Raw genomic sequence first — 19790 nt, forward strand, 5'->3', positions numbered from 1 at the left:
GAAACCATTCACTAGAGCTCATTTGTCTCCTTGTGGAAAAACAGCGTAGCAAATTCACATAACCAATTTAATGTCCCTCAAATGCAGGCAAGTTGCAATGCCAGTTACTATCAGGTGCTTCTCCCATGGCAAGCGTCCGTAGCATAGTCTTCCGCCACAACCATTGCATGGGTTATGACAAAGGCCAAAAAAAAAAAAAAAAAAAAAAAAAAAGGAAATGCAGCAATTTGCGTGAAAGGCTTCAATTGCCACACACGCATAGTCTTTATAAAAGCGATTCCCTTTCTCTCTGCAATAAAGGTTCCTTTGGCCCTCCGCGCATTGAACTCGCTATATTTGGATAGCCCTGGACCCCGATCAAGTGATAACGTCTGCCATAGTGAGCTCAAACCATGGGTTGATGCAGTTTACCGTTGGCATAAAGAATTCTACGCTGCTTATCGGAAAAGAAACGGTATCAAGCAGCGATAGTTGGGTATAAGTAGCATGGCCCCTCCTTCCCGAGGGTTTCTTTTTTGTTTTTCCTCGCCTTTTTATCTTTATCAAACGCGTCTCTTCCAAACATACACAAACACTTCAGAAAACTACAGAACAAACAGCAACAGTAACAGCAGCAACAGCCACTTAACCCACAAAAAGAAATAAAAAAAAGGTACTTCTTAACACCGTGAATTATCCTCACAGTCAATCCCCATTGGAATCAGCTCCCACCATCTACCGATGAATTTCCTACCATCGTCCGGGCATACTTCATTCCAGGCCGTGACCAGCGACCATACGCTTTCCGCTGCCACCTCCGAGCCGGTCATGACTCACTTTCCCATCTGTCCTCTGACGTTCCAGGCTGTGCACGGTATCGAAAGCTTCGAGCTTGGTACTCAAGACGGCCTGTTCGACAAGGATACCACAATGGATCCAGAGAGCACCTTGATCTTCAACCTCGAAGGTTTCTCTGTCTCTGCTCAGCCCTCAAATGTCTCTCTGGCTCCTGCCTACGATGTCGGAGTGGCGCCTCAGCAGCAGCAGCAGCCACATCAAATTCAGGACATGTCTTTCCCCTTGCTATACCAGCAAGTGCATGCGAACCAATCGCAGCCGATGATGATCCAACAACAGCAGTTATTCCAGCTGCAGACGTTGCAAGTCGCGTCATCTCTCCCCACTTACCTGTCGCCTCAAGGTGTGCAGTGCCAGCAACAGCAGGCTCAGTATGCATCGCTGGAGCAGATTCAGTATCAGCTCCACGCCTCGCACCAGAACCAGCTCTTGAGTTCCTATCCGCACATGTTCACGCAGCCCGCTACGATCAGTTCCTCTGAGTACCGAACCCAAAGGTTTGGTCGGCTTTCGAGCCCCGAAGGTTCGGCCTCGGTGAGCTCCGAGAACGGCCATTTCGAGCTCACTGAGGGAGAACCTAGTTGTTCGACTGGGGTCGCGAGCGAGAGTTTTGTTAAGCCCTTTGACGAGCTTGAGATTTCAGAGGGTATCGTTCGGAGCATGCCAATGCCGGCGGGCGTCGACCGAAAGGATCCCCCCATGCAGATGTCGTCGGGCTCGTGCCCCCCAACGTTGACTCTCTCGTCCTTGGCGACTCCGGCTCACGCACTGTCCTTTGCCCCGATCCTCTCATTGTCATCGGCTCCGGTGCCGTATTTTGATGAGGGGTCAATCTCGGATGACTCGGACTTGGCTGATGCCCATACGGAGGTTTCCTCGGCCAAACGTAGAAATCGAGCCCGCAAGCCGACCAAGGCTCCTGTGAGCAAGCCCAGGGGACTCAGAGGACAGTTTCGTGTAAGTACTATGTTGTTTTCATTTTGCTGTTTGTCCAAGACGTTAATTTGTTCGTGTTGTGTGTGTGTGTTTTTTTTCTTCTTTTTTTTTCTTTTGCTTTTTCGATGATCCTTCTGACCTGAGACGAGCGCTTTATTTGTGGTAACAATTAATTATAATAATTAGTGCAACCACCCTGGTTGCAGCATCGCCTGCTCGAGCAGTCCCTCGCTTCTCCGCCACACCGCCGGGCACAAATGGCGAGGGAAGTACTCGCCCGTGCGCTGCGAGGCCTGCCAGACCTCGCTCTCGAACGAGTTCTCGGCCCAGCGACACATCACCCGGGCGGATCCCAGCTCGCGCTGTTTCCGGATGCGGATCTATAGCCTCATGAGTTCCGAAAACGAGATCGAGGTCACGGTCAGGTTCTACCCGACACGTCCGCATGGGAAGAAGACTATCCAGGTCGACCTCGAGAAGATGAGAGCAAAATACTTCCATAGTTGAAATGAGGAAGTATGGGAGAGGGAGGGGAGAGGAGACCGCGCGTGGGGGGTCAGAGAAAGAAAGGCCGATCTAGAGTGAGAAAATGGCTGGGGTTTCTTTCCCGTATTTTATTATAAAAATGAATAAATAAAAATAGGAAATAGAAAATAAGTGGACCTTCCACGTGTGTTGACAACAGCACCGCAATAATAGCGACACCCTTCCTTACATAATGGAATCGACATTCAATTCATCCCTCTGCCTTTGAGTCGCATGGCTCGGACCAAAAATTGCTTCTTCAGCTCCAAAAAAAAAAAAAAAAAAAAAAAGGCAAGTCTGCCATGTAGACCACAGCCTTATTACGTGTACCTTGCGTGTTTGCTGCGTGTTCACAACCCGATCGTCCAAACTTTATCTTGTTTCTAGAGATAGAGTTCGTACTGTCACACCCTTGTAAACTTCACAAAGTCAAATTCGGATCGATTGTTCAATTATACATATTTACTTCTTTTTTTTTTTGCGGACGACAGAACGATAAGCAACGAATGATAAAGACTGGCATGGTAATATAGACAAGAAATGTATGTAGGGTATAATGGAATGAGGAAGCAGGAGGAGAGGGGGGGGGGGGGGGTATAATATGATTATGAATTGATCTCTACTTCTTATTTGGTCCGAAGACATCGTCATATGCCATCAAGGACAGCTTGCGCTTCTTGCTAGCCCCATCCTCAAGAAAGCCGTTCTCCTCCATACTGCACATCTCCATTTCGCCGCCCGTGTTCAGCAGCACCTTCTCTTCCATTACGCTCTGCATAGCGACAGGGATCGCAGTAACGAGCGTGGGAGCGGAGGCTGCTGCTGTAGCTGCTGTAGCATTAGCATGTGCCTCCCTCATCCGCATAGCAGCCTTGGTCCTATCGATCTCCTTCCTCAAAGCCGCCGATATCTTCTTGCCCATACGGTTCATGACCTCATCCAGGGGCTTTGCACGATAGGAGCTGACCTCGTAATGGACCTCGATCCCATTCGATGTCTTGACCTGACCGATCGTGCCGACAGCACGGCAGATCGAATCCATGGGCGAGAGGTTGATATGGCGCGTTACTGCGTCCCTCCGAGAGAGATTTGACTTGCAGCCGACACAGTTCCAGAGCAGCTTTTCGTGGATGGACTCGATGTGTCGGACCAGCACTGCGGGCCCAGCAAAGCACTGACCACATTGCGGGCACTGGTGCGTGGGCGAAGTCGTCGACGTGATTTGGTTCATCTGTGGGGACGTGGGGCTTAAAATACCGCAAGCAGAGGGCTCACGAAGGTTGGACGTCCGCCTTTGAGAACCCATCGAGGACGTGGACGACGTGGAGGACTTGCGAGAGCGGATAATCGAACTGGACAAGCCATCGAATTCAACTCGTCTGATACGACGTTCGGATACAAACCCATCATATGCAGATGAGGGCGAGGCCGCTCGAGAGGACTGACATGAAGGAGTCATCTCCGAGTAAGTATAGGACGACGAGGGCGACGCGAAAGAGGGCGTAGACGATTCCGAGGAGAAGCTGGACTCGACAGGAGAGGACACAAAGCCCCATGAATAGTCTTGCTGGCCGGCCTGGACAATGTTACTGGCCGCAGACATGGACGGTGAGGCGACCGGAGCCGATGGTTGTGTCACCTCATAGACCAATGAATCCCATGGAGCGGACTGGGCGGAGAAACCAGAGGTGACGATGTTGACATTGGGGGCCATCACAGGGATCTGTTGGCCATGTTCATCGTCGATCACGATCTGGAGCTGAGGCTTTCGCTGACGTGGACGCTGGATTTGTCCCTGCCTTGGGTGGTACTGCAGAGGCGACATGAGCTTCTGCTGGGTCAAATGCTTCTCCTGCACTTGATGGGAGGGAGCGATCGCGACAGTATTTTGCTGCTGCTGTTGCACCCCATAGACTGCACTCATGAGCCCATTGTTCGCGAAAAGGGACTGAGCAGTGGGAAGATTGGTGCTTGAGGAGAATGCTGTCATGTTCCAGGAGTTGTTGGCATTCGAGGAGGATTGACTACTTCCGATCATCGAGGGCCCCTGAAGACTATTGGGCGAATATGCAGTGTAGTGCGCAGATGGGGCAGACGCGCTGGTCATAGTGTGCTGATTTTGTTGCTCGTTTTGGAGATACATACACTGGACATTGTTCAGGAGGTAGTCCATAGCATTGTTGGGCATGGAGGGTACGATGGGCGTAGATCCATCTGCAGCTGTGGAAGATGTAATGGATGACGGCGAAGAAAGGAAGACCGAAGAATCGCTGCTTTGAAGGCTGCCAAGGTTGTGTGCGGAGTGCCGTGGATGAGCTGTCACCTCTCCCTTGACTACCCTTCGATTAGAATTTGGGGACATGATATTCATTGAAAGCTCGTTCAGCGAGGAGTGTGCAAAGCCAGAATCCCTTCGAATACTAATAAGACTTGGAGGTTGGGTATTATCGCTAACAGGCATGACATCTTGTTTTAAACCAGAGGAGGGAGGCGAGGCGAGATCCATTCCGAGATTGTGGAGGTAGCTGGAATATCCGACGTCGATCGAGCTATCGCTACCGAGATTACTGCTTGTGTTGTTTCTGAGCATGCCGGAGGAGATGCCTAGCATCATTGGAATGTGTACAGTGTTGGAGTATGTCGCCGATTGTTGCTGTTTGCTAGGGTATATCTGATGGGATGGAGTGTATTGAAGGAGGTGTGACATTTTGAAAGGAAAGAGAAAGAGGGCGAGAAAAGGATAGAAGGTGAATGAGCCAGGTCGGGCAAGCACTAAAATGGACGCCGAGATGATGGTATGCAGGAAGACGGAGGTGCGGGGGGAGGGAACGGGGACTGATTTTCAGGATCCACTGCCGGTGCCTTTTCTTGTTTCGGTGTGGGTGTAGCGAGGGGATGAGCAGGGAGGAAGGGAGAGAGGGTATATATGTATGTAAATATGGTACAATGCGAATGTCGTAAGGGGGGAAGGAGATGAAGATGAAGAAGAAGAAGAGAAGAAGGCGGGGATGGAGAAGAAGAAGGGTGTGAAGAGAGGGTGTGGATGGGTACGGGTGCGAGAGCTTTCTTTTCTTTATTAAATCCTCGGGAGGGTTGAGCCATTGGAGGGGTGCCATTTATACGCAGTGAGGACGAGGGCGATCCTATATCAATTCCGGTGTTGTTACTCAGTCAATTCAGTCGCTGCACGGCCCCGCAAAAGTATCGCGCACAAACAAAACATTCACGCACATCCACACACACAAACACACACAAACACACAAACACCCATCCAGACACACCTGCGTAGTCTATCACACCATGGGCCCTATTCAATCGCCTATTGTATACACCCCCTCCTCCATCGTGCTTGCCTCTCTCTTTCTACTTTCTATTAGGCGAGCATGCATACATCGACCATACAATAGATCGCACAGCTCCTCTATCCTTCGACCGCAAACTGGAAGGGGATGCAAGGCAGTAATACCTGAAAGGGCCCTGTCTACTATTCTTCCTCTTTCAATCCCATGCACGCTACATAAGCACCTCCATCATGTGCCTTAGTACGTCTGAAGAGACTAGACCATTGGGATCCATTCACAACTATCTACATTGGACACGTCCATCTCTTGGTTCATCATGTATCCAGATGTTAGCTAGCTGGCTTTGGAGCACATACCGTCGATAAGCCGGAAGATGGACAAACACGTACCAGCATTGACCGCCATACTAAGAGGTCCTCAACCTTATCCGACCATTACGCCATTACAAAATCCAAGCAAGGGGGAAGGGAGGAGGAAGAGGAAGAAGAAGAAAGAAAAAGAAAATAAGGCTTCTTCGCTTATCACGCGGCCCCCGCCCATGGCACGCACACACAGCAGAGTACCTGGTGCTCTATACTCTGTGGTTCAACAATGGAGGCTGTCCCACAACACACAATGCATGGAAGGAATGTTGGCGTCGATGGTTGGACAAGATTGTCCACAAAGCGTGTGCGGGCGCGCTTGTCCCAGGAACGCGAGACGGTCGTAGTACCAGCCAAAAAGGAAATGCAGTAATGAGGACAGTACACTGTATACGGTACATCAGTCCGATCTGGCGATTCCTGCCCTGTGCTCATGACAGAATAAGAGCAGACCAACTGGACAAGAGACGTCCCTGAATTCTGGTAATAGTAATAAACAGGATGGGCGGGTTAATGGGGTCAGACAACTCCCTGCTCTTCCCCTTGCCTCCTTCGTGATCACCTTCGGTGTGCTGCAATGTTAAATTAAAGATGTGTAGTAGATTCTGCCCCCCGGCCCTTTTCAGCCCTGACTTCCTGTCATGCAGATGGCGATCTAGCGATCGACTTTCTCCAGCCATTGAAGTCTCGTGGCAGAAGTGAATCGGCAGAGAGGTAGAATCGTCGCCTGAGGCTAGCCAGAGATGACAAGATGCGCCGGTATTCACTGGCGAATGGATCTTGAGTAATCTCCGTTACGCGTATCCTCGACAGGCTGCTGCTGCTCGCACAACAGAAAGAGAACAGTAAACAAGGCTGAACGGAGCGGCTGTTCTGTTTGAGCGACTGCAGTCGAGGGAGGGACGGGGTGAAAGGGAGGGAGAGGAGAGAGGACTCTAGATTTCGGTATATCCACCCTAGTGGGCGAATGAATACATCCCAATTAAAAAACTGGTGTAGTTGCACAAAAAGGAGGACCCTCGCCCTTTGCCCTTAACCCTTTCTTTCTTTCTCAGGGCATCGTCCATATGGATATAATCGGGTAGAATTCATTCGACCTTCTGCTTGGTTGCTGTCTGAGCAGGGAGCACTGAGCATTCATAACACAGCTGCTATTCATTTTGCCCGCATCTCGGGCGTCAGCGCACTAGCAATCCGAATTTTGTCTCTCTCCCTTTCGCACACGCGCTATGAACCACGGCTTTGCCCTTCTCTTTAGTCCGAATTGAGCTGATCCGCGGTCTACATGCCATAGCTTTTACCTGCTTTGTTTGTCAAGTCCGCATGCATGCTTCTCGGTTGTTGTCTAGCCTGGACAGGGCCTCTACTCGTCTTCTTGCGCGTCATGTCTGGTATAGCTTTCTCTCTCATAGATTCATAGATTCTAGCCGATACCCTATCGCCAAGCGCATGCGGGAAAACAGGAGGAAAAAAAAGCCAGAGTATAGAATTAGTCTATCAGTAACCCTAGACCATGATCTGACCCATATCCAACTGCGCCACGATACCATAATAGGCATCGGGAAGGACCAAGATAGCATTACAGTAGTAGTGCTCGATGCCCCGCAAACCATCTGGAGGACCCCCGTTATGCATTCCCCTTCAGCGTCGCAAATGTTCGTTGTAATAATAGACGTTTGGTCCGGTGCAACCGGTAATGGTGCGAAACCGGCTGCAGCCATACCTCTTCATTTTGTCATAGAGCTGACCTGAACAAGTCGCGGGTCTACTGCTTCTGCCCTCCTAATGCGCTCGTTGTATTTTTTTTTTTTTACGGAGTTGATGTCGCAACCCCCTAAAAACCCATCAATGTCGACCCTTTATGCTGCCACCGCTTAGTTCCTTTACGCAAACTTGCAAGCAAGGATAGGTTCAGTCCAAGACTATATAGTACAAAGGGGGTGTTTGAGTTGAGGTGGAGAGCGATAGCGGACATAGCTGAAGAACTCAATAAGTCGCGGGAATTGATTCGGATACTTTAGTGTGCCAGTTGTTCAATTGAGCGGGGTGAGCCGAAATAGAGGATTCAAACCTCATTGGAGGCAAGGCTGACCATATCCAAGGATAGACGCGATTCTGGTGCTTTCGACTCGAGAGTGCCCGTATCCCGTTCAAAAGGCGCTCGGTTACGCGTTGTTCCGTTCTTTCACAACCAGGATTACGTTACATACAAATGTCTTTTGCATCAGTTACAGTCCCAGCTGTTTTTTTAAACGACGTGCAAGGATGTGATTCATGCAAAGCTAGAGGGTCTGATGGGTACGACGGAGAATCAAAGGGAGTACTGGTTGCTTGCTTTCCATAAACATTATCCCCTTCTTCTCCTGAAGGGGTTTCTGAACTGCTGAAAGCAGTTCAATATAGACTGTCAGGGTTACGTGTCGGGTTTACTAAGACCTCCCTTGGGCATGTCAGAAAAACCTGCGACCAGATTACATACAAGTTTCAAGTAGAAATCTCATATGCAATGCGTGCATTCCACCTGCGCATCAAAGGGTAGGTGAGCAAAGGAGCCTTGTTAATAGATCAGAGAAAGACTAGATGTGTCAGTATGTGTATTAAAGACTGATGCGTACCGCACACGTCTGCTCTGCATTGGCGTGCAGGTCAAAAGCTTAAGGACATTAACTATGCAAAGGGCACACACCACGCTTGTAGCTTGGACCAGAGCTGAGCGGAGTTGCTGCTTCATTCTCGACCCTCTTTTCATTGCTCTTTGCAGAGGCACGGGCACATGTGTCTGATGGAGAGCCCAAAGGTGACGGAAAGGCCACTTGGTCCAAGCTGTAGTGTGTAGCGCTCTCTTCATTTTGCGGAACCGAGAAAAAGAACGTTCTTTTCATATATGTGCCTCATCCCTTATCTCACTCTCTTACATAGACCCCCCTCTTCCCTTCCCCTCATAGACAGTGGCTCCTGATTGAATGGAAAATAGTGATGAGTGATGAAGAAGAGTGTCCTTGAGCACTTGGATCCGTTGTCGAACAGGATGGCCAACACCCTATGCTGGGGTGCCGTTTCTATTTGGACAGTTTTCCCATTTCAGCCGGATGCAGTCCATCTTAATTTCTATCATGTCTTCTTATCTTTTTTGCAACATGGATGGGCTCCATCCCATTCGAGATGATACAGCATTTGATATGTAGCTCGATCGAAGCATCGTCCCTCTCTACTCGGCTGGGTACACCAGATATCGCTAACCAGTGTAATTTTGAGAGTCCATTCACGACGTATTGTTCGGATGAACACAGTAGGCGTAATCGAGCAACACAAGAGAACGAAAGACCAGAACATCAATGAGAGCTCGAGACAATTGTAACTGAGCAGACGCCATGCTTACTGTTATTTCCGTGTACTACCAGAGGGGATTATTTTTATTTTTATTTTGCTCATCAACACATCACTATACAGCCCAGAGACGGGGACAACGTGTATGAGTTAAAGACCTGGGCACGTTGTTGAATCAAGCACATACATTCATACCAACCATTCATTGACCATGGTTTTTCCACACTCAAACATCCCCTATTTTCCGCTGCATGGCATTTAGCCTTTTTGTCCTTTTTTCCTTTTTTTCCTTTTTTTCCTAGTCTAGAAAGCACGCCCTTGACCTCTCACTATTCGTTTCTATCAAATCTCTCTTTTTTTTTTCTTTTTTTTTTTCTACTTTCAACCTGTGCCAGGTCCCCCAAGCGCATTTTTCATTTGCACATCTGTGAGGGTCTAGATGTGTCTCGACCCCGCATGCCTACCAAAGTAGAATGCAGGCTATCCAAAAGAAACAGACTATGCAATGCAGTGGTGTGCAAACTAGACTATATGTGCATTTTTATTTTTCTTCGCGAGTAGTTGCACAGCGCGTTCATTTTCTACGAAATCATCTTTCGTTTTTGGAGGATGATTTGTAGTAAAGACTGAACAGTTGTGATGGAGTGGGAGGGTGAGTGGATGGGTGGTGGCGCTCACTCATTGTGCCTTGATAATAGCGCGGTGATAGGATAGGAAAGAGAGCAGCAGCAGCAGCAGCAGATGGGTGCTGTATTGAAATCATCGCACACGATCGGCTTTGTTCCGATACCGAGAGCCTCGTGAAGGCAACATTACACCAAACAGGCGCAGCGAGCTGGTCTTTTTTTTCCCCGTAAAAAAACCACACGCGTCCTTTATTAGCTTGACAGATTTCTAGGGTGATCCTGCACGCGGCGGATGATGGGATAGCTCTACCTTCATTAGCACACACACTACCCTCAAAAAAAAAAAAAAAAAAAAAAAGCCGGGCGAAGCAGCAGCCCCGCCCCATCACGCTCGCTTGCTCTTGGTGACAAACAAATGCAACTGTGACATGGAATACATTCTATAATGGGTTCAGAGACCGAACGTTGTGTCGAAAATGGGGTTCTATCTTCCTCCCCGCACGCGACAGATTTTTTTTAGTTCGGGATATATACATCACGATCGAGTCTAAGGTTCGGACCGCTTCGCCTCCGCGACGCGAGTGCTGAGTTTTTTTTTTTTTTAAATTTTTTATTCCAAAAAGTACTTGCCTCGACCAGAAACCTCCCTTCACCACGCGTCCGCCTAGGGCTCATGGACTTTGGATGCCGTTGCGCTTTTTTTTTTTTTTTTTTTTTTTCGCTACCAGTCGGTGATATAAAAAAGCTCGATGGGTTCAAATCCGAGTCCCACTCAAGCGCAATGATGATGGTTGAATTCCATAGAAAATAGTTGAATGTTAAAAATGGTGAACAATAAGGTTGGCCAATAGATTACTTTCCATCGGTTGGTTTTCCCCAGCACATACGCCTTTCTCAGCATGAGGATGTCCGTCAAATTCCTTCTCATCAATACCCGATCAACAATGCCCTTGCATCCCCTGCTCCCTCGAACGCATCACCCCCTTCACCCCTTTTGAAATCTCATAATTCTTCCTTTTATCAGCCAGAAAACACTCAAAACCACCTTCGTCAACAACAACAATTTCTTTTCAATCACACTTTGTCCCCTCAGTGCAGTACTTCCCAACTGCCTCTTTCCAATACTCTCTGCCCAACGCGCTCCTGTTGCTTCGGAAAGATTCGTCAGATCTTGTTCGCCCACGATGACACGCGCGAGCAGTAGTCAGCTTCGACCTCTCCAACTTGCTCCACAACAGCAGTTACCTTCCTCTGTGGCTTCCTCTTCGTCGTCCGTTGCAACTTACTCACACAGTACACGAAATCGATACCAAAGACCAACTGGTGATGATGCTGTCGAAACGACCTCCAAGTTCTGGTCAAAGCCTGGCATGGACATTCTCGTCGACTGACTCACGGACCCTATCAACCATAATTCACTTAAAAACTTCAGGAAGGCCTCTGAAGGTAGCATCGTGGGCTTGCACAGAAAGATTCTGCAGTTGGTCACCAAGAAATATGGCCAAATCTGGACCCTCAAGCAAGTGAAAGCCAACATTCATTATGCACAGGACAAATACAAGAAGGCCAAGGATATGGCCAAACAGACAGGTCAATATACAGACGAGGATGGAACGTCGAGGAAGAAAATGCTCCAAGAGTGCCCCTTCTACGACCGACTCGATGCTGTCTATATGTCAAATGCCGTCATTAATGCCGATCCACCGATTGATACGTTCTCACTTCCTCGCGAGGAGCAGCCTGAGTACGAGTCGGAGGTAGAAGCTAGCGCCTTTGACGACGAACAGTTCGACTCTGACGAGTCTGATAATGGTGGGGGGCCTTTTTGTAGCTATGTGCAACTCTATCATGCTCGACACATGTTTCTAATACTCGCTGATCTTTCGTAGCTATAGACAGCGTCTCTGTTGAAAGCAGTTCGACCCCACGTAAAGCAAAAAGCAGTATGCCACCGTCAGCAAAGAGTCGAAAAAGGAAACAAGGCGAATCTATCGCGAGTATTCGTGAGCACCTTGCTGGAATCCGAGGCGCTTCATCTAAAGTAGCTGACAGTCAAAAGTCCTGGACTGATCAGCTTCTGCAACAGACAATAGTTCAGGAAGATCTTCTTTCTCGGCGCAGGAAAGACTTTGAAGCAGAGATGGCGGAACGCAAGGCGGCACTCAGGCAGGCAAGGCAGGAGTGGGAGGACGAGCGGCTGCGCTTGAGAAAGGGAATGGAGGAAGATCATGCGCGCTTGAGAAAGGAACTGGAGGAAGAAAGGGAGCGCTCGAGAAAGGGACTGGAGGAGGAAAAGGAACGCTCGAGAAAGGAACTGGAGGAAGAAAGGGAGCGCTCGAGAAAGGTACTGGAGGAAGAAAGGGAGCGCTCGAGAAAGAGACTGGAGGAAGAAAAGGAGCGCTTGAGAAAGGAACTGGAGGAAGTCAGGACGAAATACGAGATACTTCTGTGCGAGCTCGCTGCGGCGAAAAAAGAGCTGGAACTAAGGACTGGAAACAGTATCGGCACCATTACAACATAGATTGGTTCGCAATGTAATATACGTTTGAATCGCTTTAATGTCTACCCTGTCTACGCTTTAATCGCATAATAGCGTTATGGCTATTGAGCACCCATGCCTTCAATCTTTTTCTTCTTCTTTTTGCTACAGCTCCGTCCATTCCGTCCTCGTGAGGAGCTACTGCCTCGCCTGCTTTGCCTGCCTCGCCTACCTGTCCTTGACCTTCCTGCTGTTGATTCTCCCTGATCTTCCTGTGAACTTCCTCATCCACGATTTCCCCTTGTGCATCCTGGCGGATAAAATTGTTCATACTGATTTTGGTGTAGAAACACCAGCGCGTTGTAGTATGCCTTGAGCAATGCAGGTTCGGTGAATACACCCGCCATGATGGACCTGGCATGGTCTTCAGCAGCGTTGAGGAATGCCTCCTCGATATCCTTCATAAGGCGTTGCTTTGGGGTGCATCTTTCTCTGGGCATTTAGAAGAGGAACGAAGGAAGACAAGGAATGATAGCGCGTGGGAGCAACAGATAAAAAGGCCAATAGCAACGTGTTATTCGGAAGCAAGATTCAACTCGCCGTTGAAAAGATTTAACTCGGTTGAAAACTCATGCTTTTAGATTAGCCAATAAAACCATTTTCCACTGTTAAATTCAACTGGTTACCTTGTACTGGTTCGGGACCAAAGGCATATCCTCTCAGAAGGCGGTCTTCACAGTGGGTGTCGGGTAATAGTCAGTGAACCTCTCTATACATGGCGGTGTTTTCATGCAATCAACGAGCTTGAGCGCCAGTTCATTGTCTGGGTAGATCAAGCAAGGAGGGCCGAGATCTCCAGATGGTTCAAGCAAGTAAAGGGCTTTCCTAATGCAATTGATGCTGTAGACGGGGTACCATTTCCCTTTAAGTCAGCTCTAGCCTATGACACTACCTCATAGAATACCCGAAAGTGTGTCTATGCTATGGGCTGTACAGCTGTCTGCGGTCATCAAGGCCGCTTCACTTTTGTCTCGACCGGCTACGTTGGATCCATGAACGATTCCTTGACTTACAGGAACGGCCATCTTTATACCCGAAAAGAACGATTTTTTTTTTCAAGGAAAGGAGTATCTTTTGGGTGACGCGAGCTATGTGATACCCGCTACCGCCATTCCTCGATACAAGAGCGCGAACATCACGCGTGAAGAAGAACACTTCAACAGTCTCCACGGTTCAGCGCGAGTCAAGGTTGAGGATGCCGTTCGGGTGGCTCAAGCTCAAGTGGCAATCCCTTCAAAATCCACCAGTCAAGGTCGACAAGAAGAGGCACATTACCAAGGCGTCGAGTTTGATCATTGACTGCATGGTCTTACACAACCTTTGTCTCATGAATCCTGACGGCGGCGAGACCGACGACACAGAGAACAATTGGAACCAGTGTGCTCTTCACCCACCACTACAGATTGAGCAAAACGTCGCAGTAGTGGAGATAGATGGTGGGCCCGAGAACCTCGACAGGTAAGAGGCCAAAGCGAGGACGGACAAACTGAAGGCATGGGTGCTCAGGAACGAAATGACCGTAGTAATGAAAAAATAAAAAAAAAATAAAAAAATAAAAAAAATACGTTTATTTATAGTAGCCTGATATTTCTCACCTCGAGCTTCTTTCGTAATGCTGAATTCTGTGCTTTGATCTCGTCGCGCTCCTTCAAGAACTCGTCCCTCTCGCGCTTGAACTCAACTCTCTCTTTTCTTATCTCGGCCCTCTCATCAGCCATCTCCTTCCTGAAATCTGCCCTCTCTGCGGCGAGTTCCTTCCTGAGAAGTTCTCTGGACTCCCCGGCAACCCGTAACAGCTTCTCTGTCAATTCACGCTCCCGCTGCTCGACCGCTTGTTCCCGGTGCCTCAGTTCAGTCCTGGTCCCGTCATACGCCTGCTTTTGTTGATCTAAGGATCGCTCTACCCAGGCCATAATAGAAGAGGTCGCAGAACGGCTCAAAGGGGTGTTGCCTTTTCGGCGCTGGTTGGCCGGACCTAAGCTATGCCGATCTGTCTGCGTATCTAGAGCACAAATATCAAGGCAGTGGATCAGAGAGCTGTTTGTAGTAGATTCAAAAAAAGTCGACTACATACATGAAAAGACATCAGAGATGTCGTCAAGGAGCTCAACATCTCTGCTCACTTCATCCGTGTCTTCAGAGGAGACTGATTCGTGTTCCAGGCTGCTTGTCTGCCGAAGACCGGGGGGTCTGCCGCAAGGCTACTGCCATAGACTTCATGAAGTCTTGGGAACAATGGGCAAATCTCCAATTGCTTCAGGGCGACATTTTCTGCGCCGGTCGAATTCAACTTTGCCGCCTCGCGGTACTTAATCCTCGTATAGGCAATCTTTGACTTCACTTAGGCCCCCGTCCACTCGAGGTTGTGTTTTTTGTTGACTAAGGCCGCAATTTCCTTGTGGATGTCTTTGCTTTTCTGGCCCTGCAATTGAGTTCTTCTTGTAGAGCCGCTGGCGGTTGTGTGGATTGGTAATCCAGCCGAAAAATGTAACCATGCCGTTCTGCGTCCAGAGTACTCTTCAATGGCATTTTTTTTTTGAACAATGAGAGAGGAACATAGGCTTCTACTGAACAAAAGAAAAGGAGCGTCGTTTGTCCTTCCACCACTCTCAACAGAGACATGACCCCCCGACTTTCCATCCGCTCACGTGGAGAAAGTGTGCTCGTCCCCGCGTAAACGGTATCCATTCCACCTTGGGTATGGATTCAACAACTCGATCCAACATAATGTTCATATTCTCCATATTCATTGTTACACCAGTTATGAAGGTACCCGCACGTTTTTACATGCAGGGGTCGACTACATTGTTTCGTGTGGGAAAGATGAGGACGCGTTCCACCGCAGTCATGTACCCAACCATACGTGGCCGTTGCGCATAAGTGGTCCGTGCTGGGGGCTTAACTGGATAGATCCTGTACCGCAGCATTGGGCAGATCCACTTTGATGGTCGATGAAAAACAGATCCGTAACGAACCCCCTCCCCCCCCCCCCCCCCCCCACGCAGGAAAATAACGTTAAAATGCAAGGGAATACAGCGGCATCCCAAAGTTCTGGAGCTGTTTGGTGTTTGCAGAAACACTTTTTATTATTATCATTAGTATTTTTTATTTCTTATTTCTTTTTCTTTTTACGGCACAAGAAGTGTGTGGATCTAAAGATCTATGACAAAATCAGGGTTATTCTTCTTCAACTCGACGCGGACCAGATCACCAACCCAGCTCGCGACCTTGTCAACAGGATCAAGGTCTTTAATTCCTGCATGCTGGATTTTGTACTGTCCATTTGATTGCTGTGATGCCTTTAATGTCAACGCTGGGTCGTATTCGTACAAAATCGTGTCGTAAAACGACTGGTAGGACTCCAGAATGAACGACTATGAAGAGTAAACCATAAGATCGTGGCGTTAATGCACAGATAAAGAGCACAAACAACAACAGCAACCCCCCTCCCCCAGCATTGAATGTGATCTTACCTGGATAGGCCGCATAAGGATCATTTCCGTATTGGGGTCCTTGAGATACATAGACAGTTTTCTTACAGTCCACTGGATCCTTGGCGGCACCGTCTCCTTGAAATCCGTTATGATCCTTGCCAGCTCCTCCGGTCTCGCGAACGGCTTGTCCTTCAGCAACATCGGTGGTCTCTTCATCAGCCCACTAGAGACAGAAGGATCCTGTTCCCTCTGCGCTGCTTCCACATCTGCTCGGATCCTGAATCCTGCCACCTTGTTCATAAACTCGGTCAAGGAGTGGACTGCTGATTTGCCCATCTCCAGAATAAACGTCTCACAGACGAGCTTCAGGTCCCGATCGATCTCCTGTCTGGCATCCAGATAGCTGTCGACTAACGTGGGCGTTATCGTCTGAGAAACAGCGCCGAACCAAGATCCAAAACTGAGCAGGTTCGTTCGATCACGGAACAGCGATGTGATCGCGTCCGTCATCCGCGAAAAGTCAACCTCCTTGGACGAATGCACAAAATTGCCTTCGAATGGCGCGATCTGTTCCTTTAGGATCAGCAGGTGTTTGATTAAAAACAAGTGTCCGTCGACTGGATCCTTGGTTTCCTTGATGGTCATCGATGCCTGATTCAGCGATACAAGGCACTTCGACAATGCTTCCTGAGATAGGTCGTCAAAGATTGCTTGTTCGACGCACCTATAGATCTTTGTCAGCAGCCAAAGAGTCTTTTGTAGAGTCGGATACCATCCCTGGTACATCGCCGCTGATTCATCAAACTGCTGCAGTGTGGGTGATGAAAAATAGCCTCCAGCGATGCTGCTTGCCAGCGATGGAGTTGGCGATGATACTTCTGGTATAGAATCCGCAATGCTTTCAGCATCAGAAGCCCTGTAAATGTGTTGTGAAGACATAGATCTTGATAGCCCATCGGTGTTACTAGGAAGTGGTGGGGGTGCTAGAAAGAAGGTCAGAATATGTCAGTAATGTACACTCTTAACTATAGTTCCAACATTGATCAGCAGTGTGCGGTGACTCCCTTACCTTGAAGTCGAGCTGGATAATCGAGGACGTTTGGAGTTGGTTTGTAATTTTGAATCTCTGAACGGATGAAGGACTGTGCCCGATAGACAAGTCGATGCTGGGTATCCTGTAGCATATTGCGGATCAAATATCCGAATGCAAGATGCGAGTTTTCATCGACTATGGAAGAGTGTGATAATAACATATTAGAGAACTTGATGACGAGAAAAAAAGACAAAGCTATGGAAACAAAAACGAAAAAAAAAAAAGAGAATAGCTCCAGGTGGGCGCTTACTTGGAATGTCCGATTGCTGGATATTCATGATGACGCAGAGTTCCGAAAGAATATCGATCTTGTTTTCATGAATGATTCTGGGCCGCAGATAGTCATACAGGTATCCGATCAATGTATCCAGGTATCCACTGCGATGTAGATATCGGACGATACGTTCGTTAATTAAAGTTTTGCAAAAGCTAGCCGCATTATTATAAACACCAAGATAAGATCAGTGCGGCGACTTACTAAAGTTCAGACTCTCCAGTGTTGAAAAAGTTGTAAAAGAGCGAATATTCTTCCATGCACACTGAAGTCAAGTACGCCAGTCCATTTCGTGCCTAAAACACGGTTGAGATGTTAATGTCGATTTTCTAATACGAAAAATTTCAAGGTCCTTGTTCCTCAGAATCTATACTTACAAACCTAAGCTTATCCTGTTGACTGGGACCCATCTCTTGGATTTTAGAGACAATCATCGATGAAAGATGCTGCTGCCGGACCGAAAAGTAGCAGTTGTAGCAGTCATTCAGCAATGAGTTGTACCTAAGAAAAGATATGGTCAAGAATTAGGGGATGAGCGATGCCTGGAAAATGTGGTTTGGAAACCAGCCAATTGGCAGCAAACATGGCCTTACTCCTTGTGAGAAACACATCTCTTCTCCAGCTCAGCAACCAGGGATCGAAGTGGTGGGGCAATGGCCCTAAACTTGACATAGAACAAAGCTGTTGCCATGGCCGGCTTGATGGACTCTCCTTTGGCGAGCACAGGTTTCTTGGAGGTGATCTCAGCACTCAGCGCACGCAGCTTTGTGATAAGATGCATCTTGATGAGAGTCATGCCGCGCGTCATACATTGGCGGAAACGCATCTGGTATAGCTCTGAATCCTTGTATTTGATCTATCGTTTTTGTTTGTTTATCGGTCCGGTTAGTTACAATATCTGGTGTGGCTACTCAGTGGAAATTGCGATACAGTCTCCAGTGGTGAAGTTACGTTTTGCTGGACATAGTCTAAACACTCATCCAGTTTAGCGAGCATTGGAGCGAATTCTGGCCGAAGACAGACATCATCTCCGGGGGCGTTGAAGAGCCGCGTTACAGCCTCCAGTTGGTGGAAATATGACAATTTAGACGCCATAAGATCTGCCAATGTTTGCAGATTGGTCTGTAACATTCACAAACATACAATGGACGGCTATTAGTTGAAGACCATGTACGGAGCCAGTATCCTAATTCCCAAAGGCATTTAGCATGCACTGTGACACTACCTGTTCTTCCAGCAGTTTTTCGCAAGCAAGCTGCAATGCCCTTGTTTTCTCCTCCACAAAGGCATAGTGTCCCTCGAGACTCTTGAAACACTCGGATGTCTCGTCAATCTGCTGTAAGAATCCGTCGCACGCCTCTTTGTACAGTTCAACAACAGTCAGATAGTTCCTACGATGATCGGTATAAGCACATGAGGAGTTGAGAATGTTTCTTTGATCGTTGGACGATGCATACGATTAATAAAGCACACGCTGGTGACACATACCTGTAGACGTCCTCTTGATCCCGCTCCATCTCTCCTTCGATACCCGAGAACCAGTCCAAGAACTGCTGCGTGGTCTCGATCGGCACCAATTGCTCCTCGTCGTGCTCCTCGACATTGACACTGTCCTTGTTCGTAACATTTCCTAGCAACGACTTTGGAAGTGGACTCGGCTCTTTTGTGGCATTTGATTTCAATGAAAGCAATCCTGCTGGCTGCAAAGATGGTGAGGCGAGTAACTGGGACTGCTTGGTGGCGGCAGGGGAAGAGCCGGCCTGCTGCGAGAGGTCATTGAAAGAGCTGCTTGGCTTGCTAAAAGGTAACGGAGAGCTGTGTTCGGCTGCCAACTAGAAATGCCAATATCGCTGTCAGTCTGAGTTATCGAACGTAGTGTCGCGTGCGTAAAAGTGTCATGGATACACAGCATGCGAACTTGCATTTGGTGGCAAAGGCAACTCGGAGCATGCATCCTTGAGTTCAAGCACACTCTGTCGCTGTATCTCTGACAAAGGGGCGATGGCATCCCAGTCGAGGGTGCGATGGTGAGCTGGCCTTGCATGTGTCGTCATGGCGTTGTGGGTCCTGGTCGTCCTGGGGTGAGAGAGTGGTTGCTGGTACTGATGCTGGGCTGGACCTGCTCTGGAGATGACGCGAGGTTGGAGAGTTCCTTCGGCATGAACGACGGTCCTGGCGTCTTCTCCGCGTTGTTGTGGGTGGGGGTAGGCGAGGGTGAACCCTAAAGATGTATTAAGGGCCTTCCTGAGCCCTGTCCAAGTGTGTTTCCTCTATCATATGTTCTTGGCACTGACTCTGTGTGTGTGTGTGCCTGAATTTCTGGTTTCTGATCAGTTCCCAGGTGCAAGTCCAATTGCTGTGCGTCCATCATTCTAATCGCTTCATCGCCCTCATCACTCTCATCCCTCGTTCCATCCGCTTTCTTCTCTCATCCCTTCCTCCCCACCCTCGCTGCGCAGGCAGTTGTCACCCTTCCCTCGCTTACTGACCATCCTCACCGTTTACTGCCACTCCTCCGCTCACCCTCTCTACTCC

The 19790-nt window shown here is 48.6% G+C and overlaps 6 protein-coding genes across 6 annotated transcripts; 2 read left to right on the forward strand and 4 right to left on the reverse strand.

The window, feature by feature from the left end:
• Nucleotides 1-720: 720 nt before the first annotated feature.
• On the forward strand, nucleotides 721-2280 carry BC939DRAFT_507599 (uncharacterized protein; the record flags this gene model as incomplete). Its single annotated transcript, XM_051560899.1, has 2 exons — nucleotides 721-1794; nucleotides 1960-2280. 2 exons carry the CDS (start codon nucleotides 721-723, stop codon nucleotides 2278-2280), a joined length of 1395 nt encoding a protein of 464 aa, XP_051407289.1.
• Nucleotides 2281-2870: 590 nt separating this feature from the next.
• Nucleotides 2871-5372, reverse strand: BC939DRAFT_466654 (uncharacterized protein). Its single transcript, XM_051557674.1, has one exon. The coding sequence runs from the start codon at nucleotides 5003-5005 to the stop codon at nucleotides 2918-2920; it is 2088 nt and encodes a 695-aa protein (XP_051407290.1). The 5' UTR covers nucleotides 5006-5372; the 3' UTR covers nucleotides 2871-2917.
• Nucleotides 5373-8866: 3494 nt separating this feature from the next.
• On the reverse strand, nucleotides 8867-9586 carry BC939DRAFT_466655 (uncharacterized protein). The gene has a single exon (XM_051557675.1). It carries the CDS (start codon nucleotides 9293-9295, stop codon nucleotides 9074-9076), a length of 222 nt encoding a protein of 73 aa, XP_051407291.1. The 5' UTR covers nucleotides 9296-9586; the 3' UTR covers nucleotides 8867-9073.
• Nucleotides 9587-11099: 1513 nt separating this feature from the next.
• Nucleotides 11100-12436, forward strand: BC939DRAFT_496824 (uncharacterized protein; the record flags this gene model as incomplete). Its single annotated transcript, XM_051559697.1, has 3 exons — nucleotides 11100-11272; nucleotides 11348-11727; nucleotides 11805-12436. The coding sequence occupies 3 exons, from the start codon at nucleotides 11100-11102 to the stop codon at nucleotides 12434-12436; spliced, it is 1185 nt and encodes a 394-aa protein (XP_051407292.1).
• Nucleotides 12437-13850: 1414 nt separating this feature from the next.
• BC939DRAFT_481357 (uncharacterized protein) lies at nucleotides 13851-14367 on the reverse strand (the record flags this gene model as incomplete). The annotated part of the gene is made up of 2 exons (XM_051559017.1): nucleotides 13851-13940; nucleotides 14050-14367. 2 exons carry the CDS (start codon nucleotides 14365-14367, stop codon nucleotides 13851-13853), a joined length of 408 nt encoding a protein of 135 aa, XP_051407293.1.
• A 1146-nt stretch (nucleotides 14368-15513) lies between these two features.
• On the reverse strand, nucleotides 15514-19475 carry BC939DRAFT_336419 (Sec34-like family-domain-containing protein). Its single transcript, XM_051551644.1, has 11 exons — nucleotides 19178-19475; nucleotides 18744-19087; nucleotides 18481-18646; nucleotides 18207-18377; nucleotides 17849-18111; nucleotides 17633-17756; nucleotides 17460-17551; nucleotides 17232-17359; nucleotides 16958-17116; nucleotides 15928-16871; nucleotides 15514-15828 (listed from the first exon to the last, which is right to left on the reverse strand). The coding sequence occupies exons 1-11, from the start codon at nucleotides 19307-19309 to the stop codon at nucleotides 15607-15609; spliced, it is 2745 nt and encodes a 914-aa protein (XP_051407294.1). The 5' UTR covers nucleotides 19310-19475; the 3' UTR covers nucleotides 15514-15606.
• Between the last annotated feature and the right edge of the window lie 315 nt (nucleotides 19476-19790).

The sequence above is a fragment of the Gamsiella multidivaricata genome (genome assembly GCF_025024155.1).
Source record: "Gamsiella multidivaricata strain RSA 2152 chromosome Unknown BC939scaffold_99, whole genome shotgun sequence".
Lineage (NCBI taxonomy): Eukaryota > Fungi > Mortierellomycota > Mortierellomycetes > Mortierellales > Mortierellaceae > Gamsiella > Gamsiella multidivaricata.

Excerpts from the sequence above, each read along its gene's own strand:
- BC939DRAFT_466654 (XM_051557674.1), bottom strand. The coding sequence starts at position 5,005 with ATGTCACACCTCCTTCAATACACTCCATCCCATCAGATATACCCTAGC.
- BC939DRAFT_466655 (XM_051557675.1), bottom strand. The coding sequence starts at position 9,295 with ATGTTCTGGTCTTTCGTTCTCTTGTGTTGCTCGATTACGCCTACTGTG.
- BC939DRAFT_336419 (XM_051551644.1), bottom strand. The coding sequence starts at position 19,309 with ATGACGACACATGCAAGGCCAGCTCACCATCGCACCCTCGACTGGGAT. Across the intron at positions 18,112-18,206 it reads TAGACTATGTCCAGCAAAAC|ATCAAATACAAGGATTCAGA; the intron begins GTAACTTCACCA and ends CAAAAACGATAG. Across the intron at positions 17,757-17,848 it reads AGATGTGTTTCTCACAAGGA|GTACAACTCATTGCTGAATG; the intron begins GTAAGGCCATGT and ends ATCTTTTCTTAG.